Consider the following 27,966-nt stretch of genomic DNA (forward strand, 5'->3'; position numbering starts at 1 on the left):
AGAGAGGGAAGGAGGTGAGTGTGGTGACCATAGCCATGCAGGCAAAGCCAGCTTTGCATTTTAGAGCTGAGAGAGACTGTAAAGAGCTCTGTACTTGGGAAGAGCATGGTGTTCACAGAATTAGGGGATGGAAGTTGTGGGGAGAGTTTAGACAGAGAGAACAGTGGAAGACTTCACCTTGCAGGACAGCAGTCGGGAGGCTGCCCTTCTACGTCTGAAGGGTATTACAAAGCCTGTCACCACGTTCATTGCCTTCTTTTACCAGTTCAGCTTCATCTGTGATAGTTACTTACATGGGTCTACAAGTCTCAAGCATGCTCTTTCCCTTTCTGCCATCTCAAATTTAGGTTAAGAAGGAAGAAGGAACAACAGACTGTCAGCAGTCATTATGGTGCTTTGAACCACAAGGTTGTGAAGCTGAGTTTTCAAACCACAATGAGACCAAAACATAAATTGCCTAAAATCATTCAGTGCTGTCCTGTAGAACCTCTCTGTTGAGATTACATTTTTTATTTTTTCCCTCACATGTGCAGAAGTTAATGTACTAATGAAGTATGATTATTAGCTTGTCTGTCTTGTCTATTCAGAGAGTGGACAAAATATCTTGGTGTACCAATTAGCTTATTCTTGTTACCGCTGTTGTGCTGTAATAATTGACCATTCATTTTTCCTGGGTCTTTGTTTCAAATAAAAATATCAAAGCAGAGATGGTTACAACTAATCATCGCTAATTTTTTTCAATTAATTCCTTGTATAAATTCAGAAGCTTATAGTAAAAAAATAAAAGTAATAGAACATAAAATTAGAAAGAATAAACACACTTGAACCAAAAAATTCAGAGCCACAATTTAAGCTAATCTAAAATCTAATTTAAAGTGGCTCTAGTTTCTCCTTGCAGGTTGTAATCTTACTTTATTTCAAAATGGCTGTCTTGTAACTAGGAAACTTTTCTTCCAAACTGGATACTGAATTTTAGGGCAAAAGGACAAAAATAGGAAGGTCTCCATAACAAATATATGAAACGTGCTATGGGAGAGCACTAAAAATAAAGAAGACCAAAACAAATGCAGTTACATAGCTGAAAAGGAAGCTGGAGATGTTCTTTGAGTAATTTTGTTGTGGTGGTATGTTAGGGAAGGTGGAGTTGAAGTTTTGTGGAAATTACTTCCAGCTGTCCAAGGAAACGTACCTGTCATGTTAATGTATTTAAGTGTGGCCTTTTGATAACTGTTTAGCCAGAGTACAGACACAAATATTTACGTTTCAACAAAAGTTTTGTGGTCTGTAAATGTTAATTTATTGCTATTAGCCAGCCAATTTTTGCATCTTGTCAAGTGTGCAACACGCTTGGGTCTCGGGTACATTAACTGAGCAAGCAGTACAATCCTCAATTCAGTCATTAGCCAATAGGCAGGAATTACCACTGCTCTCCAGGGGATAGTAACTGTCTCCTGTCCCACTGGGGTACATCCAGGGTGAGTTTTCACTGGGCTGCAAAAAGGAATGTTAAATTGTACTGTCAATTTTTCAACATGGTGTAATTCACCAAGGAGGTCTGTCTAGGAATGAACTTCCAGAAAGTATTTCTCTCCCTCAACAAACCACACTACACACTGCTCTGCAAATCTCTCTTTCACCACCTGTAGGGTTTTTCTAGCCACATTATGTTTCCTCCAAGGCTTCTGTGTGGTTTTATGGCTCTATATTTAGGCAGTTTATGTGATCCTGTGTCATTTCAGGCTGCTACTACCACCTTAGTAGTTCCACAACAGCCTCTGAAACTTCCATTTTCAACTTAAGATACCTGTGCAGAAGTACCAAAAGAAAATGCAATTGCTCTTGGTACTGAAGAAGAATTGTGCCTGAACTTGTAGCACCCGTAAAATAAATTCTAGATGTTGAGACCATTTGCTTTTCCAGTCCCAAAAGCAAGTAGCTATGTCCTTGCCCTCACGTGAGAATGTAAGTCAGGTATCACATATGGTTGTAAGCTCAGGCTGCTGCACAGGCAAGCTCCACCTTGTGCTGAGGCACATGGGAAGTGAGGTGCCAGTTTTGTCTCCATGCAGTAGTGGAGAAGATTCCATGGGTGCTCAGATACTGGTGATCACAGATTACATGATTGCTATGAATTTAAAGGCCTTGCTGGGAATAATACTGCCTCTGTACCTGTTAGACCCAAACAGTGTGTATGTTTTCATTTCTTAAGGAAATCTTCAGTCCAGATAGGCTGTATTTCTGGGGAGCATCAGTTGGATGGCAGTGCTTTTCTGAATGTTTTCCTCAATTTTAGCTTTGTTTCTTTCCATTTAACCTGTGTTTGTTCTTCTCCTCAGAGACATGGCTATTGCACTTTGGGAGAAGCTTTTAACCGCTTAGACTTTTCAAGTGCAATTCAGGACATCAGGAGGTTCAATTATGTGGTCAAAGTAAGCTCTTTATATGCATACTTTAAAAATGTGTTTGATTTGCCTTTATGTACAAAAGAACTAATTTTGCACTCAACAGCTGATGATTTGCGACTTTATAAAATGTCCTGTTTGTATGTAATTTATACTGCATGAAGCAAGTTTAAACTGAGTAATTGTTCTTTGGTGAAAACTCATTATATTGCTCTATGGAAGCCTGTAGCTCAAGGAGGATGGTGTTGGCCTCTGTGCTATTTCCAGGCAAATACTGGTGATAGTTTCAGTTTTGTTCATCAGTCCGGATAGGGAACTCTTTTAAGGCAAAATAATTCTATACAACCAAAACCAGCAAAGTGTAATGCATCATAAATATACTTAGTGTGTCTTAAGTATGCTAAAAATAGCAATTGCAAGAGGAATTATTTGATGTGTAAATGTTATGTGGTTTCTATTTCTTCTGCAGCTTCTCAACGACCTTGAGATTCATTGCACACACTTAAATATAGGACAAGACCTATGCATTTACTTTTGATAACATCCCTTAAAACCTAAAAATCCGTTTTTTTTTTTTTTTCTCACAGTCTGTTTTCATTTGTCTGTTTTACAGAAACTAGCTTATTGGAAGTTGTCCTTTACAAATGACAGTAACGTGAAATGTATAGAAACAATTGTGATAAACTGATCTCATGATTCCTTGGAAAGTCCCTTTCTTACTTTGTTAGCTTCTCTGGGTCAGCTCTAGGCCTAAGTTGAGAATTAAGTGTGTGGAACCTGCAAGTTCTGGACAAAGGTGCTACCTGCTTGTTTTCCAAAACTCTGTAACTTGCTCTTTAGGGATAAACATAGTATTGTGCCTTCATTTCCTCAATGGCTATCTAGCCCACTTGGAAATGCTTGTTGTGGGACATACTGGGCTTTTGTTTTGGTTTGGTTTTTCATCTAAGTCGAGGTATTAAAGTGCTTGTCCCAGCTCCTAGAGAAGATCAGAATGTAAGGCATATCAGGACTAAAGTTCAGTTCAGTTGTGAGGCTGTTCACAAATAATGTAGTGGTTGGAGTGCATCCAGAACTTGAAAAGACACAAATCAAAATTAAATAAACATAGCAGGAGAACACTCTTACCAGTAGGCTGTGGAGTATTTGGAGAGCAAACACATTCTGCCCATCCTTTGAAGCTGAGATAGTGTATTATACTTCCAACTAAACACGAGATGTAGCACCAAAGAAAACAAAGCAAAAAGGATTTGCTTCTAGGCTAGTGGGCAGGGTACTTGCCTGTTTTATTCCCCTTGCAGGTTTTTTCAGTATATATATGCATTGTGGTTTAGAACATTGTTTTTTAGTGCTGTTTTGGGAGCAGAAGCAAGAACATTGGCCTTTCCTAAGTATTTTCAATGTTTAACAGTAGGAAGAAAAAAAAAAACACTACCACACCTGAAAAGGTGATTTGTGTTATAACTGATCTCAAGCATAATTGCCTCACTTGAGTGGTAAACAAGTAGAATGAATCTAAAATTGGAGTTGTATATGTTTGTCAGATGCTGATCAGAACAATGTGCAATGTCTAACATAAGCACATTGACCAGATTCTCAGCTTCACTGAAGAATATGAACCAGCTGGTTTAGTTAGCCAGGGTTCACGTTGAGAAAGGAGCAGTACTTTAATAGTCAGAAATTTGACATTACAATCAAAACTGCTACTAAATAATGGTAGACCCTGAGAAATTAGGATGGATTGAGAACAGTAGGCAGACTTCTAAAATGTTAAAAGGATTTTGCAATTTATTTGGAATTTTTAAAAATCAGGGTTGTTTTACAATTACAAAAAATGTAATTATATCTTTGTATCAGTTCCTCTGAAGTGGTGGAGGCAGAGTGACTTTTCTCAACAGGTACAGAAGCTGTACATCTAAGACCTTAAAAGTTACTGAGCTGTGAATAAACATCATGAGTATGAATGATAACTGCTGCTCATTCTGTAGCCACAGAGCTTGCTGACTTAAACATTTGTCTGATCAGGATCCTTTGAGGGTGGGCTGTGGGGGAAGGAGATGGGATTGTCTGTTTTCCTGTACTCTTTTATGCTGTAGTATGATGATCTTTTCTTAGCTATTTAAAGTCTGATACATTGAGTGGTCAATGGGGTTTTTTAATTATTTTTTTCCATTTGAATAGCTGATCCATTCAAAGTTAGTCTCTAGTAGACAACATAAGCCATGGCTCTACACCTCTCTGTAAGACTGAACTCATATTCTTGTGCACCTGCTGAAATTGTCTTAATCCTTGCATATTAATCCTCACTGAAATTGGAATCTTCATTAAAATCAATTAGGTGGAGTTTGCTTCCTTGATTTGGTATTTAGTTTGAGTGACACAACTGTTTTTTTTTTTCTTTTAAATTAATCAAGATAAATGTAAATACTTGCTTGAACTGGCAAACTGCCAGAGACCACTAGGTGTGCTCTAAATTATTAATCAAACTAAAAGGCTTTGAAAATGCCAAGAAAAATGTCCTAATATCTAGTCTCAGAAACTACATTAAATACATTGCTTGTATTTGAATACATCAGAAGAATTTATTTCCTCCTTTCATAGCACATAATGTTTTGTCAGGAATCATGTGGAGAAGCCAGAAGGAACATTATTAAATCAGGGAGAGAACTGGTCTATTCTGTGTTCCTCTAAAGGAAAATTAATGTTTGGTTGGTGTAGTGTCAAATCAGTATTTTAGAAATGAAGATGCAAAATACTTCTTGGCTGGCATAGTCTTTGTTCACCCTCTTGAGCTGATAGTGGATGCTGTCCTACAAAGCATGGCTCTGCAGGTTAGTGTTTGGAGCACTCTGTAGAGATGCTGGTTTCTGCTCCCTGCTTTCCTATTCTGATCTGTTGAGAACATTTGTCCTGAACTCAGCATTATGAACTGCAATTGTAAAGCTCAGTGCCACATTCCTAAATGTTGCAATGCTGCCTAACATCAGTCTGTCTTGAATTTTCTACCACATTTTGTTGAAGAGACAATGGTCCTTTACTGGCTACAAAACTGAGTCTAAAATGTAAAAGCAAAGGTGTCTGAATGGAGCAAGGGCTGCCTCTGGCAGCTGTAGCTTGCAGCAAGAACTGAAGCTCTTCTGGTTCCATTCCCCTAGATCATTTCCACTGTTATTGTCATTCTTCTGTTCACAGTGGTTCCAGAGAGAAATGTGTGGATAGCTAGGAGATCCTTACTATATAGCCAAGGAAAAACTACTGCTACAGTAGTTATACTCCTTACTGTGTTTGCTCCCACCAGGGACCTGAATTTGGGAGAAACAGAGAATTTTTTCCCAAGTTCAGGTGAAATACATTGTTTCCTCTCTATGAGCAGGATGCATTAAGTGCATCACACCTTGGTCTGACCAGTATGGTACTTTCACTCAGAAACTGGTTGTTTGGTAGTTGGTATTAGTCCAGAGTGATATTCTTAATAGCTAAGCCCTCAACTACCACAAAGGAAGTTAAAGTGAGGTTGTGGTTAGTCTCTTCTCACATGCAACAAGTGACAGGACAAGAGGAAACAGCCTCAAGTCGTGCCAGGAAAGGCTCAGGTTGGATATTAGGAAAAAATTCTTCACAGAAGGGGTTATCAAGCAGTGGAGCAGGATGCCCAGGGAAGCAGTGGAGTCATCATCTCTGGAGGTATTTACGAGATGCATGGATGTGGTGCTTAGGGACATGGTTTAGTGGTAGTGGCTTAGCAGTAGTGGTGTGATTGTGTGTTTTAGACAAGCAGTTGGATGTGATGATCTCTTCCAACCACAACACTTCTGTGGGTTTATGGTAAATCTGACAAAGAGTTGAGAACCCAGCAACATCTAGAGCCACTTTTATATTTGTGAGCCTCCAAAACAGACTCCCCATTGTCCCATTATAGCTTATAAAGGCCACATGTTATGTGCTCAATCACAGTAATAAGAATGAATATTTGTATAGTATTTTGAAAATGTTCATCTTCTCATGGGATGCCAGTAGGAATGCTTAAGGCTTTCCATGTTGGTCATGCCTCGTTTTCTGGTCTCTGTAGTTATGTTTTCACACAATGCAGTTGCAGCACTCTAGGCTGCTGCAGGTGAATGTACAAACTGAAAGCCTGCACTTGAAACCATCCTTTATCTCTGTCATTCTTCTGAGTTCTACTTCTTCGTCCTAGCTTTTGCAGTTAATTGCAAAATCCCAGTTAACCTCACTGAGCGGTGCAGCACAGAAGAACTACTTCAACATCTTGGACAAAATTGTGCGGAAGGGTAAGACCTGAGGTTCTATAATTTGCATGCTCAGATTTAATTGCTGTGACTAAGCTATCAGTTGATTGTAAATTTTTTTTTTGAGGGGAAGGGTGGGTGTTTTATCACTTTTTACATTGGAAAGCAAAGCAGTGGCTATTCAGTACAAGGTTTCATACTTCCATTCACACTGTTATGATAAGTTGTTTTCTGTTTTGTGAAGTCAAATGACAATTAGATTCTATTCAGAAACTGGTGGTTGCTATTAAATTGTACTCTTATGAAAGCTTTTAGCTTAGTAACATGTTTGTTTCTTGGTTTGCATGATGTACTGAGATGTAAAGTACGTAACTTCTTTATTGTTTATTTTCAAAAAAAAACCTCTTTCATAATACTGAAGAAAATTGCTTTCTGGTAACTGTGCTAAGTGGAGATGTAATACTATGAGCTGTGAACAGAAGAAAACAGGTCTCTAACTGGTTGCTTAGCATTAAGTTTATTAAATTCACAGCGTGAAATATTACATGGTGTTTGCCTATGAAATTGTTAATTATTGATCTTGCATTTATGGAACAGCATTCATGAATGCCATGTTGGGAATTAGGGCAGCTATTTGCACACACACAGTTGAGTTGTAATTAGTTATCTATAGAAATGTTGATTAGCTTCAGCTAATTGTATTAGCTTGGTTAACCGAGTTTGGTCTGTTTTGTTTTCTAGTCATGGAAGACCAGTATAATCCACGACTAATCAAAGATCTTCTACAGGATCTGAGTTCTACTCTCTGTATACTGATTAGGGGAGTAGGAAAATCTGTGTTGGTAGGGAACATCAATATTTGGATTTGCCGATTAGAAACTATCCTTCTGTGGCAACAACAACTAAAAAACCTTCAGATGAACAAGGTACGTTGTTAAATGACGCTAAAAAGGTAATTGTGGGAGAGGAATTATATGGTGTCTTGGTTTATGATTTGTAAGTGAAGAAAGTTTCAGATACTTCATAAACATTTTTACTTGTTCCCTTTTTTTAGAGAAGTAATGTGAAATTAATGAAATTGAATAAACTTAATTTTCTAGTGGTTTAATAGCCTTTTAATGAGGGCTGCTACAGTGCCTGCACTGCAGGTTTGTGGTACAGACATACAGATTTAGTTGGGGTTTTTATCACCCTGATAAATTTCAAAATCTCTGTCTTTAGATGGTCAGAGATGAAAAATACACCAATTTTTATTGCAAAGTAAATGTTATGCAACTGAAGAAGTAAAGTTGGGTCAAGAAAAGAAAAATAAAATACTCAAGCAGCAATTTCACAGCTTTATTCATAAACAGAGTTACTTTTTGTTAAAGACAAAAAAAAAGCCCCAAACCTTCAGCATCTGGATTCTGATCATATAACTTTGTTCCAAGTATGTGGTGTGCATTGTTCCAGGTTTTTATAGTGGAAACTTCTGATGGCAAGCTGGCAGGCTTTTTAACCTCTCAGGGTCACTCCTGGAGAAAGAATTGCTGCAAGACATTGCTCACAGTAAAGTCATAGAACTGTTTAATCTGTTTTGCTTTCAGCTATGAAATGTTAAAATTGTCATTGCTGTGTGTTGGAGTAAAACAGTGGATTTTGGAATAGAAGGGAGAAGCCAGGGAACCCAGTCTCAGCAGTTCTCATATACCAAGCAGCCACAACACAATTTTGAGCTGCTGCAGTTGCTGCGTTCCTTTCTTTCCAGCATGCCTTTTCCATCAGAGCTGGTTTATGTTGGTTGAAATAACTGATGAGAAAGCTCACATCTGTAATGTTCACTTATTCCTGAAAAGAATGACAGGCCCAGAGATGTTTATAACAGATGACACTATGAAAAGCCTAGTCTATAAGTGAGATGAATGGTTGTGAAATAAACTGACTTAAGTTTTGAGAGCTTGCTGGAGTACAGCTGCTGCTCTCACAGTGCCTTGTGACTGGGCAGCTTTGTTTGGTGGGACTGGCAGCTGCCCACACTCCCTCTCTTGCCAGCTGGGGCACCACCTCCAACCTTGTCAGGCTTCATGCCACCTGGCAGTATTAGCTCCAGATTCAGCCACTTATGAGTTGTGTTGTAGGTTACCCTGTTAAGAGAAAGTTCAGCAGAGGTGTATATTCTCAATGGAACCCTTCTCAGTGCTCACATCTGTCATCCTCTGCAGAATTCCTCATTTACATATGAGGGGAACTATCTCTAAGACTTCAGAAAAGAACCTACTCTCCTCCACCTCTGACTTCTGTAATACTTGATTTCTGTATTTCTGCTCTTCAGTCCTGTAGGTGTCTTAAGGCAAATTGACATGTGCTCTGTCTCTTAATAAAAAACAAGAAAATGTAGTTATTATGCAAATTACAAATAATTGGTTCATACCTTCAGGGGTTTAGCACACTTTTCCAAGGTGGAATTGAATATATTGTAATTTTAAGACTGTATACTCCTTAATTATTTTCTGAAAAGTGTTTTTAAAGTATTTGAAAGTTAAAAAAAATAATTTAGGATGTATTTATTTTGCCAGTGGGAAAGCTGTGTGTTACAGAGCTACAGTTTGTGTTGCCTTCTGTTAGATAGAGAATAATGGTAGCAAAGTAATCAGAGTTTCACAGAAGTAACTGTAGATATTATTCAGTAGTTTTATACAAATCAAGCTAAGGCCTAAGATACCTCTAAAACAGGAATCTTATTTGTACCTTATACTGTCAAGTTAAAAGTCTTCAACTCTTGTTTTCAGCAAGTCAACAATGGGCTTACACTTAGCGATCTCCCTCTGCATATGCTGAATAACATCTTGTACAGGTTCTCTGATGGCTGGGACATTATTACTCTGGGTCAAGTGACCCCAACTTTGTACATGCTCAGTGAAGACAGACAGTTGTGGAAAAAACTCTGCCAGTACCATTTTGCGGAAAAGCAGGTAATAAATTCTAGCACTGCATAAATGCGGTCCTTATCTTTGAGAGTCCTGAGAGTGAAGTCTGAACTCACCCTTCTTGAGCTAAAGTGACAGTGAAAAATGTTCTGGTCTGGGGGACTTGGTTCGTGCTAAACTGCAAGGAAGTAGCCTGACAGTATTTTAAAAGACACCTACCGTATGATGACTTTTTGTTTGTTTGTTTACACAATCACCAGCAAAGTGCTGGAGAGGATACCTCAAAGGTATTTTGTAGTTTTAGTATTAAAATGGAGTTTGTTTTACTAACCAAGGTAGGCAGATAGATTGCTCAAATTTTTAGCCTATATGAACAGTCTGGTGAAGTCAAAATTGAATCTTTGGAAGCAAACAAACAAACAAAAAAAACCCAACAAAAAACAGAACAAATACTTGAGGTTTTGAAGGTAACAACAAAAAGAGAAACAGTACTTTTCTGTCACCTCCTCATAAACAACATTAAAGTAATCTAGGAATGCCTCCAGAACTGTCTTCATTTTCTGACAGTAATACATGCTGGGACAAAATCAGACTAGGTGAAAACAAAGCTATGAAAATAGAAGTTACCTCATCAGAGCTGGAGGAAGAACTTTAAACACTAGTACATCCCAGACTGGAGGAAGTAAAAATACTCAGTCTGAAATGTGACAGGTTGAAGTGATACCATTTGGTTGGTGACAACCAGATTAAGTATTATTATAACAAGAAAGGTTGAAGTGAAGCTCAACTACCTCATGCACAGTTGACCCAAATAAGAATTTTGGTGAGATGAAACACTTCAGAATCAAGTTCATGGAGAATATAGAAAGGCAAAAGCAAACTGAAAAACTCTCCTTCAGAAACAGCTCAGAAGAACGCAAGGTGAAGTTAGGATAAGAAGTTTAAGCTTAGTGTAGCAGTTGATTGTGAGGCTACATAAGGTAAGCTCTATTGAACAGTGACAAAACTGGTTGAAGAGGAAGCTGTTATACTAAGGTAATGTTAGGAAAATCATCTCTTAAGCATTTCAGTAGAATTATCACTATGCCTTATAAGGGATACTTGTACACAGTGTTTCCAGTGCTTTCCTAAATGCTCACATTCAATCTCTCATTAGGTTATTAATGATAGGAATCTACTGACTTTAGTTTTGATTATCAAATTCTGCTTTTTCTGTTGAAAAGGGTAATATCTTAAGCTATAGAAACCTGTTAGGTTGTTTTTCCTGTCCTCTGCAGTGTATTTGCTGAACCATTGAAACAACCACAAAAAACACTTGATACCTGAAGAGCACTTCTGGAAAAAGCGAGAACTCCACACAAAGAATCTATTATAAAATGAAGTGAGGTGTAGCTGAAATTGGGAAGAACAAAACTGCCTTTCTATCTAGGAGTTGTCTTTTGAATGAAGAAAGCCCTCAATGTATTAGTATTAGTCCCCACAGGAAGGAACAGAAGCCTTTTACAAACACATACCTAATAAACCCTGGTTCTGTGTTAAGCTTGGGAGAAATGGCCAGTGTGCATCAGCTTTACATGCAGGTTATGTCCTCAGGAAGCACATGAATCACTGATTATTGCTGCCTTCTAGAAAGATCCTAAGTAAATGTGAAAAATAATCTTTACAACTAAAGAAAAAGCATAGTCTAAATCTATAGTTTCTGTAAAGACAGAAATGTTGTGTTTTTATTCTCATTCCTGAATTTGTTTGGGAAAATATAAAATTAATTATGGTTCTGAATATTGGCTTTGTTATATGGTTCTTGGTTATAATTAGATAGAGTTAGATGAGCTGTATATGGCCTACTTTTTCTTGGCAAATATGCACCCTCCTCCTTTTAGTATTTTATCTTCCATTTTTTTGTGGCTACATCTCTCTCACTGCTTTGCAGAGATGTATGACATGAGATTATTGACTTCAAAGAATTCCAGTTACAAATTTTGACTTAAACTTAAAAGGACTTTTTCCCCCAGTCCTTTACCTGATTTGACGAGTTCTTTAACAATGCTGAAGGAAGATATTAATTTTTATGTCCAGTTTTGTAGGCATTTGATCCTGTCAGAGAAAGGTCACATTGACTGGAAGCTGATGTACTTTGCACTTCAGAAATACTACCCAATAAAGGAGCAGTATGGGGACACGTTGCATTTCTGCCGACACTGCAGTATTCTCTTTTGGAAGGTAAGAGTTTTGAAAATAGATAATCAGAAATAAGTTCAGACAGCTGCTGGTGATCATCTGGAAGGAAAGATATTAAGATCATCTCCACATCTTTCTCATGTCAAATGTCGTTGGACAGCTAATATCTTGATGTTTAAGTAGTATATAAAAACTCCATGTAAAATCTGTATTAAATTCCAAAGATTTTTCATCTATTATTCCTACCTCTTGATATCCAATGGCTTCAAAACATAAGGAAAAGTGGTACATGGAAAGAGTTGCCCTCTGGGTCTTGTACTTAGTCTTATACAAAGCTGTTAGGCATGCATATGAAGTTAGCTGTTTTATGACATCCCCTTCCTAATGATGGTATAGCAATCAACACATCCCCAATGAGAACTTAGTGCTATAGTATTCCTACCACATTGCTCTAAAACTATCTTTCGTAAGTCTTCTGTTCCACATGAAGCTTGGAGGAATGTTTGAAACTTCATTCAAAACGCATCTAATGTTGATTTTGATGTTCACCATGCTGCATATTCTGTTTTACGATGATTTTAATTTCTGTAGGATATTTTCATAGAATCATAGAATTGTTAGGGTTGGAAGGGACCTCAAGGATCATCTGATTCCAACCCCCCCACCTCACACTACATCAGGTTGCTCAGAGCCACATCCAGCCTGGCCTTAAACTTCTGTCTGAACACATAGTCCTGCTTTCATTTTGGGATGTACCATAATCTAGCCTTCTAGTTAGTGAGACCCCTGTAATCTTGCAGCTCAGAGATCACATACCGGTAGTGCTAAGTGGGCAGCAAAGAAGTGTTTGAGAGATCTTGGCAAATACTCATTCGCAGGAATGAGTTGCTCTTGTGTCTTCTTTCTGTGGTTTTAAGAGAAGTTGTACGTAAGTGTGAGGGTGTTCTAAGAGGCTAAGATAGCTTTTATAGCTGTAGCAAGTCACTGAATGATGATGTCTTCAATTTGAGTATTCTTGATAGCACAGGAGCCCTTCCAGGTACAAATGTTTTGCTTAAATTAGTAGCAGGACAGCAGGTAGTCGGAGTTGGCTTCTGCTGTGAAAATCTTGGGCATTTGCTGAAGAAACTGTGTCAGGAGTGACTTAAGAACTGTTAATTGCAGTGGACTAAGTCTTTATCATGTTGCCCAGCTTGTAGGGTAAAGTCTTCTCTTTGAAAGCAGTTTTAAAGGTAAGCATGCAGCATGCATGCAGGTGAGCATTTTTGGTATCAGATTTGTCTGGCTTTGCTGTGTAAAGGGTTCCTGCTCTCGATAGTAAATTTCTCTCATTCTGATCTTGGTGTAACTGAAAGTATAGCACTTTAATATTAAGGATGACTAAACTGTGTTTGGATTTACATGTTTAACTTCAGAGACTGAGAGACACACAAGAGGCAGTGAATCTGTGCAAGCAGATGCCCTGCCAAACTGACTTACTCCAATCTTCTGCTAGAATAGGAGCACTCATTGTGTGGTTTTGTTTTTAGTGCAACACAGCAGAGTGAGATCTAAAGCTTATGTGTTTGGATTGATGAGTAGTAACTACTGGCTCATCATTCTAGCAATGACTGACTTGTTCTGGCGATCTGGGAAGGTCTTAATGTGATGTTGGGGTTATAGATGAATTGCATGCTTCTGCACCAAAACTCTTGAGTGGGTGTTTGGGATCAGCAGGTTGAAGAAAGTGATTATCCATTTTTAATTGGCACTCATTACGCTGCATCTAGGACAGTGCACCCAGCTGCAGGTCCCCAGTACAAAAAAAGATACTTACAAACTGGATGGAGTTCAGATGTGGGCTAAGTAATCAGAGAGGCTTGAGAACTCGCCCTGTGAGGAGAGGCTTGAGAAGACTGCTTCAAAGGAACCTAGGAGCCTTTCATGAGGACATCCAAGCCAGGGAACAATTTGACTGTAGTGGTTGTGCAATTTACGTCCTTGGATATTTTCAAGACCTGAGTGAATAAAGCTTGGGAGTAACCTGGTCTGATTTTAGAGCTTATTCTGCTTTGAGCAGAATGCTGGATTAGAGACCTCCTGAGGATCCTCCCAGTCTGATTATTCTGCAAACCTGCATTGCAGTTTGCCTTCTCTAGGACTTGGAGTCTAAGCCTTGTCCCTGTCTTTTAAAATAAATGTTTGACCAAGCTGAACAAGATTGTTAAACAAAGGAATTTCTCCACAGCTGGCACCCTTATTGGCAGGGCCACAAGAAGTTAATCAATGGTCTGAAAATCAGTGCCTCTGTTTGCAGGGCAGCGAGAGTAAAGTAGTGTTAGCTGACTCTGAATTACATGGGCTGGGGGGAAATAGTTCAGCTTTTTCAGGTGCTTGTATCCATATCCTTTTACAAGAGGATGAGATGAGAAGCAAAGCAGGGGGCAGCAGGACAGGAGCTACTTCATTACTTCTAGAAAAAAATATTTTCTAGGTGAATATTTCTCAATCAGGACTTTTACCAGGTGTTGAGAATTATTCCAAGCTTTATTATCATACATGATTAGACAGGTTATTAAATATGTATATGAGCGGTCAAAAATAATTGTATCTGTAACATACAGATTTTTGTTCTCAACTGAAGCTTTTACTCTGCCTAATTCCGTGGGGTGTGTAACAAAAACAAACAAACAAAACAAACCACCACCACCACCAAAAAACTAACCAAACAACAACCCACCAAAAAACAAACACCAAACCCAACCTGTGAAAGAGAAATCACAATTACTTTACAGAGGAAAAGTAGCAACTGTTTGAGTCTTGACACAAATGGAAGCATTGTATTCTTCAGCTAGTTTATAAAGTATAAAAACTTGGTTTCCTCTTGTAATGGTACATTTAAAAACATCGTCAGCTTTTGTTTTCAAGGGCACTCAGAAGAACTCTAGGCAGTGAACTGAACACTTCTTGGTCTTGCATCTTTTTTGCTCCCTGCATTCAAGAACAAGGCAAAACATTTCAATAGTTGCAGAGGAAAAATACAGTGATCAATGCATGAAGAAGACTAGCAGAGGTTAATTTCTTTTCATTTAGCATTAAAGCTATTAAAGACTGTGACTACTCTCCATAAATTCTTCTCTGAGAAAAGGGATGAATAAACATGAGCCTACTTAGAGAAATTATTTAAGTTAAGGGACATCCTTGATGTTCTTTAGCTGAAGTTGTAGAAGCTAGCCACAAAGCACAGGCCTAGCTAGTGATGAGAAGAATTTTCATCAGTTTGTGAAATCGATAATGGCAACATGAGAAGGTTACACACAGCAAATTCTTTCAGCAGTCCTGCATTTTGTCCTTTTTAAAGGGACTGGTGGCTACTGAATTGGGTTAGCAGAGCCGAAACAGAATGGGAAAACTGAAGGGAAATGACTTTCCACTTTTCAGTGTGTTATAATAATCTGTTACTTCTAACAAGTCTTTAAGAGCTTTTCAGGAAGTAGCATTTGTATTCCTGTGTTCATTTAAAACCTGTGATCATAGTAATGTTAAATAGAGTAAGAAATGAACTCCTCAATTCGTTGTAGGAAGTGCAATGATAGAATAAAACCTCTTGTACTCTTCCTTATTAAAAGAGGGATTGGTTCTAAGAAACTCTCTATATTGGATTACTGTCTTTCAGAAGTGACTTCTCTGTAAAGGATTTGTCCATGGTGAAAGTAAGAAAAATGTGATGTCAGTAGGGTAAAAGTCATGTCAAACTAATTCTTGGCTGATGGCTCTGTGAATGCTTGCTGTGTACACGATTTCTTCTGTTCCACTGAGCAGCACTGCAATTGTAGGCACTTCCTCTATTTTCTTAGCTCACTCAGTAGCACATTTCAGTTCTTAGAGATGGCCACAGAAGTTGAAATACTTCTGTCGATATCCAGGGCCTTGTGAAAAATGATGTAGTTGTTCTGCATAAGTGATATGCTTCACATGTGGGTTTAGTTTTCTTGGAACTTGTGGTGATTTTGGTTCTCTAGTTGCTTGTGATTTGTCACAAGAGTAAGTCTTTCTGGATGGCATGTTAACCTTACCTTCAGCAAACCTTAACTCTGCTTCTTTTACTTTATGGCTCTCCTTCCTGCTTCCTCCTTCACGATCTCAAAGGACTACCACCTTGCTTTGTTACTCAAGGTATTTCCTGTGTGTCTCACCTGTTTTCAGTGCTGACTGTTCTGTAATGCCAAAGTGAACAATGTGCCAATTTCTAATTGTTTTGTTTCCTTACATCAGGAATACTTTGTTTCGTGTTTCCCTATTAGATAAGGTAGTGATCCTTTCAATATCAGCATTTCATCAGATCTGGTTTTTATTATTGCCATATTCCCTGTTAATGCCATTTAAAACAGGGACCATCATTCAGCTTCTAATGAAGACAGTGTCTGGTGTCAGTGAGATAAACCAAATTCTGCAAAGACATGGGTTTCCCTGGACTCAGTGTTACACTATCAACTGTTTCTGCACTACCTGATGTATTTAATTCAGTGCTTAAATCTGAAGTGTAACATGAATCTCAGATAACTCTTTAATGCAAAAGTAAAATTGGTTTTACTCTACTCGGGATGCGTTACTCGTATGTACTTTTATGAGAGTGTCTCTGAAAAGTAACTCCCAAAACAGGCTTCATATGATTTGGGAGAGTGTAGGGGTCACAATTAGAACATTGCTTTCTGAATGAAGAAAAGGAAAAGGACTCTAGCTCCAGATTATGGAAATTCTTAGTGTCCAGTGATGATAAAATTTGAAGAGGAAAACTTGTGCATTTGCTTGTAAACTATACTTCTCCTGGTGAATTCTTTTGTTAATTTAAAAGAATTCTGATTTAGCTTTAAGTAGATACATAGAAAATCAATATGATATGAACACTATTAAATGTAATTTCAAGGGAAATACATTTTTCTGGGAAGGAGTAATACAATTACAGGAAAGTTACGATTTTTCTTTTTCCGTCCTCATCACCATTTTCACTGTAAAACTGCCGTTTCTTTTGTTTTCAATAACAATTAAAAAAAATTAGAACTGATCTTACTGGGATTTTTATTGGACATGACTGAACAGAGCTTTCAAAGGCAGCATGATGACATGCAGAGCAAAGCTGACAGCATGTTACAGCCGACAGCTGTCTAAAATATGTAGGAGTACAAATAAGCACTGGAAGCACCTAGCTTCTTTCCTGGAACCTAAGTCTCATGGTGGTGGTATTGGGGTTTTGTTGTTTATGTTGAGTCTTTTGTTGTTGGGTTTTTTTGGTTTTGTTTGGTGTTTGTGAGGGTTTTATTTGGGGGTTTTGTGGGGGTTTTGTTTGTTTTGGTTTTTCTTTTCCTCTGGAGACGAGGAAAGTAATAGCGTTTTAGTTCATTAGCAGCTACTTTTGAGGGTATTTTCTGCTGTGATGTATGTCTTCCTTGCAAATGTCATCTTAAGATGAAGGTGTTTGGTTTAGCATTTCTGGCCTTAGTCTTACCTTGTTTCTCGTCTGCAGCTTCCCCAGATGCAGTCTTACCTGTGGTGTAATCAATTTGTCTTGTGTGTTCTTGTTTTTTCCCTCTATCGTGAATATAACTGATTCTCTGGTGATGTTAAAACAATTATTAAATTGAGAGGATGAGAAGGTGACACCACATTTTCATGTAGCTAATTATAGTCTTAATGGAAAAAGACACTTTTAACTGGAAAATTGTTAGTTGGAGTACTACTTAGGAGGCCTTTCACCTACAGCACGCTAGTGTTGTGACTTGGGTGGCACTGTGGCATCTTTGACAGCACTTCCCTTATGTTAAGTTTCAAAGTGAGAAGAAAATTTCACTTGGTTTGATTCCTTCTATTAACTGACTTGCATAGAAAACTTTGACTTTCCTATGGGGAAAAAAAAAAATTAAAGCTGCTGTGATCTGACCTACTTACCATGTATTTAGTTTTCTTGCCCCACATGGTGAATTCATAAACACTATTGGAAAAGGGAGCAAAGCCCCTTAAAACCTGGGGAGGACAGTTTCTGAGCCTTACGTCATTATTGATCAAGGTATTTAACCATCCCTACTGAGCTGTCTGAGACCTTCATATTATACCTCCAGCAGTTCCGTCCTTTAAAGCATTCTAATGAGGTGAAAAACTGGACTTTTCATTTTAAGAGGAATCTGAATCCTAAATCAGATTAAGTATCAGAAAATATTAAAGAAAACAATGAAGGCTTTGTAAATTTGTAATAACAAAGCCTTTCCATCTTGTCCTTTGACTTGCCTGGGTGCTAACTTCTGTCTTATGGCAGTGCTTTCAGGTGGAGGAAAAGGTAGGAGTGAAAGAGGAAAAAAAACATAGTGGGAAGAAAAACAAGCAAGGTAGAAATATTTTTGTGACTGGGACTTCAAACATACTGTTCAGAGGATTTTTTTGGGGAGGGAAGAGTGCTGCCATTTCCTTTTGAAAGTGAGAAGCTCAGTTTCTTCCCAGAAATAGTAGCTGATTTCAGATTGTCATTAGATAATTTAGTTTCAACAAAGCAGTTGCTATTTCTTTCTAATTATTCCTTCTTTGTTATTTTTTTATAAGAGTATGAAACTTTTTTCAAGAGCTCTGACCTCAGGTTCTGGTTTTGGTAGGAGGAGAGGGGTTAGTTTGGTTTGGTGTTTATGTGGGGGTGTTTCTTTTGGTTTGGGGTTGGGTTTTTTTTTGGGTTGTTGGGGCTTTTTTTTTTTTTTTTTTTTTGGTTGGTTGGTTTGGTTTTGGTTTTCTGAAATACAAAGCTACCTTGTGCTACCCCAGTTGAAGCAGAAAGGCCTATTTTCTTAACAACTTAGTCTAAAGCAGTCAAAGAATATGGTGACTTCTTTAAAAGTGCAAGTTCCTGTCAGTTTGTGTACAACGAAAGTAGTTGCATGTGTCCAAATGTGAGGTTTTGCCCTTTTATTTACTTATTTTACATTGTGAGTGGAGGGAGATTGTGGTGGGATGGAAAAAGAACTTACCTGGATTTTTTCCCCTTTATTTTGCAGGATACAGGACACCCTTGCACAGCAAGTGATCCAAATACCTGCCTCATGCCAGTGTCTCCTCAGCATTTCATTGATCTCTTCAAATTTTGAGATGTCCAGTCGCTGTTCTCCTGTGTTTGTGGCCATTTTTGTGAAGAGTCAGGCAGGATAGATTGTGCTTTTTGTGCAATATATTTAAGCGTAATGTTTTGTTGTAGTTAAAAAGGTATGGAGGATATTACCAGACAGGTTTATTTGGTGTCTTGTTTTTGTGCAGCAAAGAGCTGAGGAGAAGGAGATACATTAAGAACGTTTCTTTGTCTGGAAATCTGCAGTGGACTTCTTTTCAAGTCCAAGACAGACCATTTTAATCTCAATTTAATCTGTTCTTTTAATGCCTTAATAGTTGGTTAAAATTATGTGGGGGAGTTGTGAAAATTTCATGGAAGAGTGAAACTACTCTTACAGGGACCAAAGGAGGGTTTTCAAGCCACTCCTTCCAAAATGCCTCCATATAATTTGCACTATTATAAAGAGCAGGCCAATGTTCTCTGGGACTCAGTCCATCAGGTACCAAGGTGGCATTAATCATTGTGAGCTAGTGAATAACGTAGAGCTGTGGTTCTATCTGTTGGGGAACCTACAAATGAAGGAAATCAACCATTCTTTGTACATACATTATGCAAAAATATTTATTTTTCTTAAGGACTTTATTACACATACAGCCTATCTCAGCACATAGGAGAGAACTCCATCTGGGGCTACTGGAAAGTGACTTTTTTGGTGGTAGCTGCAGCCTTCATTTGTACTGTTTGGTATGGCTACAAATGCAACTGCATGAGTTCATCTTCTAAGAAAAAGACAGGATGAAAGTCTAATGAGGATGGAGTTTCTTCTTTCTAGACTAGTACAGTGGCAGGACACTATACCACCAACTGAGGTTCTAACCTGACAAGTTTTTACAGGCTATAGGAAACACTGAAAGTCAGTCTGACTTGAGGAACTTCTGTCAATTTCATCAGATGATGAATTCTCCAGGAAGCTATTTTCTTCTATCCTACAGAACAATATTAATTGCTTTGCTTATTTTGGCAGGTAAAGGAGAAATGAGGGAAGTTTTGGGTATGTCAGTGCAATTTAACAAATACGTAATGTACAGATAAAATAAATCTTGTATTATACTGCTGCACTTGCTTGTTCTGAATTTAGTTTTGCACAGGGCAATAAATCCTGTTTCTATTATTCCTAGAACTCTCTTGTCCATAGAGATGAATCAGCTTGAATTCTGTAAGATGTTTCTCTAACTTGTTCTCTAGTCATTGGTAATGCAGTAAGAAGCACAGAAACAGCCCCAGTGCCAAGCTGATTTCATCAAAAAAACCTTCACTCTTCACAGAAGCACTCCACCAGCTGATACTTTGAAGTCCCATTATCCAACTTTAACAAACCAAGTACTTCATAGCTTCTTACAGAAGACAGGGAGAAAGCACCTAAGAAGTCCCTCTGCAATGGCTTAGAAACAGGCCAAAGCCGAAGTCAGGCAGCACACTGAAAATGGCTACAGGTGATACACATTTGATCAGAGAGAGCACGAGACTTACCTTCAGCAAGGTCAAATACATCAATCTTCTTTGAAAAGCTGAGAAGAGCTCACCACTTCTGAAGTCCATGAGAGGTCCCATTTCACCCCAGATCATCACAGTCAGAACACAAATGCTGGAGGCTGTCTTTCCCAAAAGTTAACGTTTGCACTGTGCTGTGTCTCATGTCACATTGACCCTCCTCTCCCCTGGGCTGTGAGAGGCACTGAAGCTGCTGCAATTAGGCAGCTCAAGTTGCTGGTACAACTAACATGAGAAACTCTTATTTCTAGGGATAATTTTCATGGAATCATCCTTGCTCAGCCTTTCCAGATGAACCTACTGCACTCCCATGTAGTAGTTTACTCAGTATTTAATCAAGGGGCTGGATGTCCAGCTACTCACCTGAGAAAAAGCACAGGTCAAAGACAACACAGGCAGCAGCCACATACAACCAGCCACACTTACACCAGCACAGGTCAGATGACTGTCCCATCTCCTCTTTTTCCAGGAAGTCCTGGGGAAGAGAATTTCTTTTCCTCCCATATGCTCGGTGTCAGAGTACAGCTAGACCTAGAGGTTGCAAATCAGGCACAGAGCACTTGAATGAGGTTTCACCCATTCCAAAATGGGCAAGTTCCAAGTGGTGCTTCATGAATTTCCAGATTCACAGGCTTAGAGGCAATCAAGCAAACAAACAAAAAAACCCCAAACAAACAAAAAACCCCACCCAACTTCCAGCATGTAATTCATGCACTAAGAGGAGAAAAAAAAATATGCTGACAGTAATGGGGCATCATTAGGGATCTCGGGGAGAGGGGGAAGGATAGAGAAGCTCTTGGAGATCTCGGGAATCTAGGAAGAGAGCAGGGAAGGGGATGAAGCTGAAAGAGTGTCAGAAAAAGCAGGATACTGAATGGAGCTGTTTCATTCAGCTAAAACATCAATAGTTTAATCCCACCACCACTGAAGTTCTTGCAGCAAGCGTGACCTGATGCCTTTTATTAATGCTGCTTTTAAAGGTAGTCTTCTACCACAGGCACTCACCTTTATTTCTGATTGCTTATAGGAATAGTACTATGGCATATATATATATCTGGAGAAGAGCTTGCTGTGAGTTACACAGCACCACTGTTAAACGCAGCCAAAGCCTTCATTTTATACCTGTGCACAAGGGACATTCCAATTCTCATCACGGCCAGGAAAAACTACTAGGAAAGAGGAGTAGCTGTGTTAGTTCTGATTCTCTACTAACTAACCCCCCCTCTAGGTACACTCTCATCCTTGTACGTGGCACTGATGAGGCCACATCTTGAATACCGGGTTCAGTTTTGAGCCTCTTACTACAAAAAGGACATTGAGGTGCTGGAGCGTGTCTGGAGAAGGGCAACAAAGCTTGTGAAGGGTCTGGAGAACAGGTCTTGTGAGGAGCAGCTGAGGGAACTGGGGTGATTGAATCTGGAAAAGGCTTGAGGGCAGACCTCACTTGCTTTCTACAACTACCTGAAAGGAGGTTAGAGCCAGGTGGGTATTGGTCTCTCTCCCCAGTATCAAGTGATAGAATGAGATATGATCTCATGTTGTGCCTGGGAGATTTAGGTTGGATATTAGGAAAAAATTCTTTATGGAATGAGTGGTCAAGCATTGGAATGGGCAGCCCAGGGAGGTGGTGAAGACCCTGTACATGGAGGGGGTCAAAAAGACATGTAGACATGGCACTTCAGGGCATGGTTTAGTGGCCATGGTGATGTTGGATTGATGGTTGGACTCAGTGATCTTACAGGTCTTTTCCAACCAAAACAATTCTGTCATTCTTACATGCCTTTATATGGTGCTTCATCCCTTGCTGCCAGCACACCTGCTCTTTCACTTGTCTTGCAAACCTCCCTTTCCCCAGTGCAGGCAGTTCTCACCACACAGGTCAGGATCCCAGATCTTCCACTATAGCTTAAGCTGCCCTCCAGGCTGTCCACCTTGGCCACAACAGTTTGGTTCAACACACACACACTCCCTTGCAGGCAGGTAGTGTGACAGCCACACTATGCAGAAGGGTTAACATGCTTCAGGAGATGTGTAGTTTATAAAATAGAAAAAAAAATAGCAAGTATATTTTCATTAAGTCTCTAATTTGCAAACTAATCCTATGTGCAACACTACAATATCTGCAGTAAGGCTGCTGGGAAGCTTGTGCTCCATCCTATCAAACAATAGTTTATTTCCTAATGGGAAATGATGCTTGACTTGTTTTCCTTTGTTTGTCCTGTCAAATGTTGGCTGCCAGGTTTCTGTCTTAACTGTTCAAAAGATAAACTGTTCAAAGGCATTAAACTGAAGGCAGGTTTACCTTTAGGTGGGGGTCTGTCATGAGAGAAAGCACAAAGATGATATCTTCATGTAATCAGAGAGGATGTCTTTGCATGTGGGACCAAAAAATACTAATAGGGGGTAAGTGCAAAAACATTGCTTAAGCTTAAGCAGCAAAGAAGTAATAATATACCAAGTACAGTACTTGGGCTCTGGATAGATGAGTTTTGCTTCTTTTCTCCAGCATAAATCCATGCACCACAGCATTTTCTCTCTCTCTCCAAATAGCAAAAGCACTTAGTGTAAACTTGTGGAGAATCACAAGACTCCTGGGGGTTTAAAGGAAAGAGGTACAAGATAAAAAAGGCCCAAAGACATTGCTAGGAATGGTTCTGTATCAGTTCTGAGCAGGTTTACTGTAGAAGTTCAAATAATTAAACTAGCCAGTGATCTGAAAAATTAAACTGTTCAGCGTGTCTTCTCAGTGCAAGGGGTTTGAGCAACTAGAAAGCAAAATACAGAATCATTAACATTGGAAAAGACCTCTAAGGTCATCGAGTCCAACCATCAACCCAGCACCACCGTGCCCAACAAACCATGTCCCCAAGTGCCATGTCTACATGTTTTTTTAAACATTTTCAGGGACAGTGACTCTACCACCTCCCTGGGCAGCCTGTTCCAATGCCTGATCACTCTTTCAGGAAAGACATTTTTCCTAATAGCCAATCAAAACCTCCCCTGGTACAAGTTGAGACTGTTTCCCCTTGTCCTGCCACTTCTCTTTCACAAGATGATTTTCAATTGTGGACAAACCAGTCTTAGAAAACACAGCTGTGTGTTTTACTCTACAGAGAGTAACGCTTTTTCTGTTCCAACAGCAAAGTCACAGTTCAAAACGTGTTATTAAACTTTCACTGCTGTTATCTGGGTCTCAAGAGCATGAGAAGTAAAGCACAAGCCAAGCTTTTACCAGATGATTATGGAGTTGATAAGAATACAGCTGCTTTCTTGCCTCTTTACTAAAAACTAGACACAGAGTAGGAAAAATTTCTTCCCAAATAGAGCAGGTATTTCTTGGTTCTGTGCCAATGGTAAAAGATGGTAAGTATCATATGAAAACCCATCTACTTATACTTTGGTTACTGTTATATATTTCATATAACTTTCTATTGTTTACATCTTTACATCCTAATTTCTGATTGTTTCCATACTTTGTAACTAAAGAAGCATTTTTTTCCTGTGATTATTCTGGTTGCATTTCCAATAAATACAACTCTCCTTTCGATTTCTAAACTGGATCTTCTAAACTGGATCCTGATTTCCTCTCTTGTATGGTTCAAACCAGTCATGCTACAACAACTTGTTGAGACAGACATCTAATGATACACACCTTCACAAACTATAACTAGCTACTACTGAGCCTTTTAGGAAATTATTCTTCAAAGCACTAGTTTCATTTCCCAGATACATCAAGAAATCAACTAGCAGGCACTTAGAAAAAAAAATCTGCAAGACCAGTTTAGATACGCAAGGAACAACTCAGCATATTCATTTGTGTTCTTTTCAGACTGTACATGGATAGGACCTACATTTGTCATCATGGTAGGACCTACCTACATTTTGTCACCTAACATTCATATGCATTAACCAGCATTTCAAGAAGTTTTGGAAATCAAGACAGATGCCAGGCTGGATTCACCTGGGCTGTAGGAACAGCCATCCTTAAAATTTGGCAGGTCCTTGACTCCCCAGTGTCTAGAAATGCAGAGCCCTCCTCTCCCCCTTCATCTGTGCCTGACCCACCTGTGTATAGTTGGAGGCATGGCAATATTGTGCCCCATAAGAAAGTAACTTGTATGAACAAAATCTCCTGTTTCAGCTGGTGCACACTCTCTGATAAAAAACACTTTGCCTAAATGCTCCTTGCCTTGTCTCTGTAAAAAATAGCAAAGCCAGCAGACCAGTGAGGAGGAACAAGAAGCTGACAACACTCCTCTTTCTGCAGCTCATCTACTGGTAATGGTGGCTGCATTGCACTTTTGTTTCATGCAGGACACGCAGGACTCACCTTGTTATGGGGCCAGTGTGTGCAAAGAATTCCAGGTCCTCCAGTTTACATGGAGCTGGTGAAATCTTTAGGGAGAGAATGCTGGTCTGCCCAATCTTTCATAACAGCCAACCACAAATAAATGAATAAATTTAAGTGTTTAAGCCAATATATACCAGCAAAGTCAAATATTTGCAGCTTGTCAAAACCAATGACATCTTCCCACTGTGAAAGCCATGGGTGATGCTGTAAATCTAGGATGCTGCAGCTTCTGAGACAGCATGATTCACTGAGTTTGGACAAACACAGCCATTACTTTCTTGCCTGTATTCTACTGTGCTGCCAGTAACCTCCATGCAAATGGAAACATACTCACATGTAACAAATAAAGTGGGACCAAAAGAAAAAAAGAAAGAAAAAGAATAAGGCATTTCAGTTCAAACTAAATCTTTATTCATATGGAAAATACTACTCTTCTTTTTTGCAAATTATGCCAATAAATAAAAATACTGAGATAGAACTCTGCTGAGAGTTAAGTGACTAGTTACAGCCACATGAAGCTTTTAATTCCCCATTAAACCCACGCCAAGAATCATGCAGATGGGCTACAAGAAAGCAATATAAACTGTATTTTATTTTGTGCAATCTTATCGTACAATCTTAATGCTACCTTCTTCTAAGCCATCTCACATGGACTGAAATGCAATTTCAAAACAATATTATGGGACATATTCTACACTTATTCCACACACTGAGCTGTGTATTAAGCCCATAAATGTAGTTAAGCATCTAAAGATAAAAGAAAGGAGGACTCCATTCTTAAAATTCAGACAAATTTATAAACATAAGACAAGAAAAGCTCACAACCAGTGAGTTCTCAAAAGACAAATACATTATTAAAGCATAACAATAAATTATATTAAATTTAATAATTTTCATCCTTAGAATGGCTATTTCTGAGGAAGTATCACTTAAAAAGCACACCAAAACTTTCATCACTAGGATTTAAATTGTTAAGTTTCCTCATCTCAATTTCCCACTTGGATGCAGCTTTGTTTTCTAATAGGCATCAGCTTTGTGAGCATATTCTTTACCATACATTTGAAAACAAACTGAAAAATGTTGCAGTTAAGCTGTGCACCAAACACATCATTGAGGTGAGAAACAGGCACTTGACAGTATAATGTGCAAGGCAAAACCTTTACTGGTCACAGTATAAATAGTTTTTCCAAGAGGGAAATCAGCCCATCTTTGACAGCAAAATATTGAGGGCTACTGGCAGATCTTTATCTTTTCTTTTAGGTCAGCAGCAACAACCAATCTAAGCACTAGCTGATGCCTTAGAGGGTATTTCACAAACTATAAAATGCAGCATACTTTACCCAAGAATACTAGTTCTTTCCTATAATTAACCTCAACACACGTACTTGCCAAAGGCAAATACTGACTATTCACAGACTAAATGAAGCGATACAAATGCTAACCCTCTCCCCTCTATTATTATTTTTTCATATATAATGCCAATTTTGGAAATACACTTGCCAGTTACAAGATCCTGTTTTGTAGCATAAAACACTTTGTTTTACATAAACTTCAGAACAGTATCTTTTAACACCCTTTTAATACCATTAAAAAAAAAAAAAAAACAACAAACCCCAACAAACCACAGTAAACCCATTTTGCTAAAGTTCCCCTCCAGGCACATCTCAACAGGAATCTCCAAAAAAATCGCTCTGCAGGAACTGCAAGCCAGAAAACTACCCATGAAATGAGGGGGAGAGAGAGAGAGAAAGAGGAGAGAGGTAAGAAAGGAGTAATGTGGCAGTAATAGGAGGAAGGTAAAAGCTTAGAAGAAAATTGCAAGCATCTCTTTTCATCAGCATAAGCTTCTTCCAACAATAGTTTTCAGACATCCATTACATAAAGGTAGATGCTCTCTTGTAGAAACACTGATTTTCTCTGAAGTGCTAACTTGATCTCCTACCTGTACTGGCCATATTGTTAAGCAGTCAACCAGTTTTCAGTTCTGTTATACCAGTTTAACACGCCAGAGAGAAAAGACCTACTATTTATTTCTTATGCACCTTCTGGTTTGATTTCTTTCCCTAAATGTTAAAGCCATGTTTTTAAGTGTCATATAAACAGCATGGGAACCAACTTTGGATCTAACATCAGCCACACTACTAATGAGAGACAAGATGCTAGAAAGAGGCACTTTGAGTATTCTTACGTACATTTCAAATCTCAAGTTTAACATTTCACCTTCTTCTACCAAAGACATTGACGTATCAGTAGCTAAGAAGATGGAGTTTTGTAACAAAAATGCTTCAGAAGCTGTGTACATGCACATAACTGCAATGGCTCAGTTACTCAGCTACCCTGAAAACACCAGAGTATAATTCAGTGACTGCTTATGGGGCAGGTGGGGAAAGAACACAGTACAGAGCAGAAAAGTTGTTTGTAGAACAAGGATCAGCTAGTCTAAAAACAAATGCTCTTCCACAAGAAGCAACTTATCCCTAGATTCAAGACTGGATGCTGAATACAGAGATTTTCTTATACTCTGCTCACTGCTGCTTTCCAATTTTTTTGGCATAGCATGCATCCTAAAAACAGAGATGCTGAGCTTTGTCAAACAACGTTCAGCATAGAAAACCCCTCAAACCTCTGGAAGACCTGTTTGACCTGACTATTGGTGAAGATCCCGGGATGGAAGGAATGACACTAGAACAGTATTTTCTCATTTCGTACACCGTATAAGCACATTCTGATGGTTGAGCATCTTGTGTGCACAAGCTGAAGCATATGCTGAGGCTGAAGATTTGGAAAACAGTCTACTAAGTGTAAGCATTCTCCCTGCAAGCAACAGCTCAGTATTCTTGATTAAAAAGGGACAGCATCAAAACTAAACTTTTGAATGGCCCTCATACACCAGGAAAAAAAACAGGACCTCAAGCTAGTGGAAGTTCCTACATAAGGCAGTCAAATTTACAACCAGTGTATACATTCACTAAGGAATTACATTTTTTTGGTAAAACCAACAATCCAACATACTGCAGAGTCTGAATGTGAAATATAGGCACAAAATAGATTCTCTACCTTTTTTTTTTTTTTCAGTGTGGAAAACATAGCTATTTAACAATGTAGTAAGAAAATCTACTATCATGTGAGCAAAAATTTGTAACAATCTGAATAAAACAAAGTACTGTATAAAGGTGCAATATTGAGCAGATTTGATTTTGGTTTAAACATACGAGTAAATCATGGAACCTTTCTCTTCTTACCTACAAAGTATTTCACATTACCAGCG

General features: G+C 38.7%; 1 protein-coding gene across 2 annotated transcripts in view; it reads left to right on the forward strand.

The window, feature by feature from the left end:
• Positions 1-19,906, forward strand: part of FBXO25 (F-box protein 25) — a 33,004-nt gene extending 13,098 nt beyond the window's left edge. The window contains exons 5-11 of one of the 2 annotated variants that reach the window (XM_054383410.1): positions 2,337-2,429; positions 6,598-6,691; positions 7,391-7,575; positions 9,418-9,600; positions 11,632-11,775; positions 15,862-15,888; positions 18,747-19,906. In XM_054383410.1, coding sequence (XP_054239385.1) covers positions 2,337-2,429; positions 6,598-6,691; positions 7,391-7,575; positions 9,418-9,600; positions 11,632-11,775; positions 15,862-15,888; positions 18,747-18,836 — 816 coding nt within the window. In that variant the 3' untranslated portion in view covers positions 18,837-19,906. The remainder of the gene's footprint in view (positions 1-2,336; positions 2,430-6,597; positions 6,692-7,390; positions 7,576-9,417; positions 9,601-11,631; positions 11,776-15,861; positions 15,889-18,746) is intronic. The other variant, XM_054383409.1, reaches the window with a different exon arrangement.
• Positions 19,907-27,966: the final 8,060 nt, after the last annotated feature.

This window comes from Indicator indicator, chromosome 9, assembly GCF_027791375.1.
Source record: "Indicator indicator isolate 239-I01 chromosome 9, UM_Iind_1.1, whole genome shotgun sequence".
In the NCBI taxonomy this organism is placed as follows: domain Eukaryota; kingdom Metazoa; phylum Chordata; class Aves; order Piciformes; family Indicatoridae; genus Indicator; species Indicator indicator.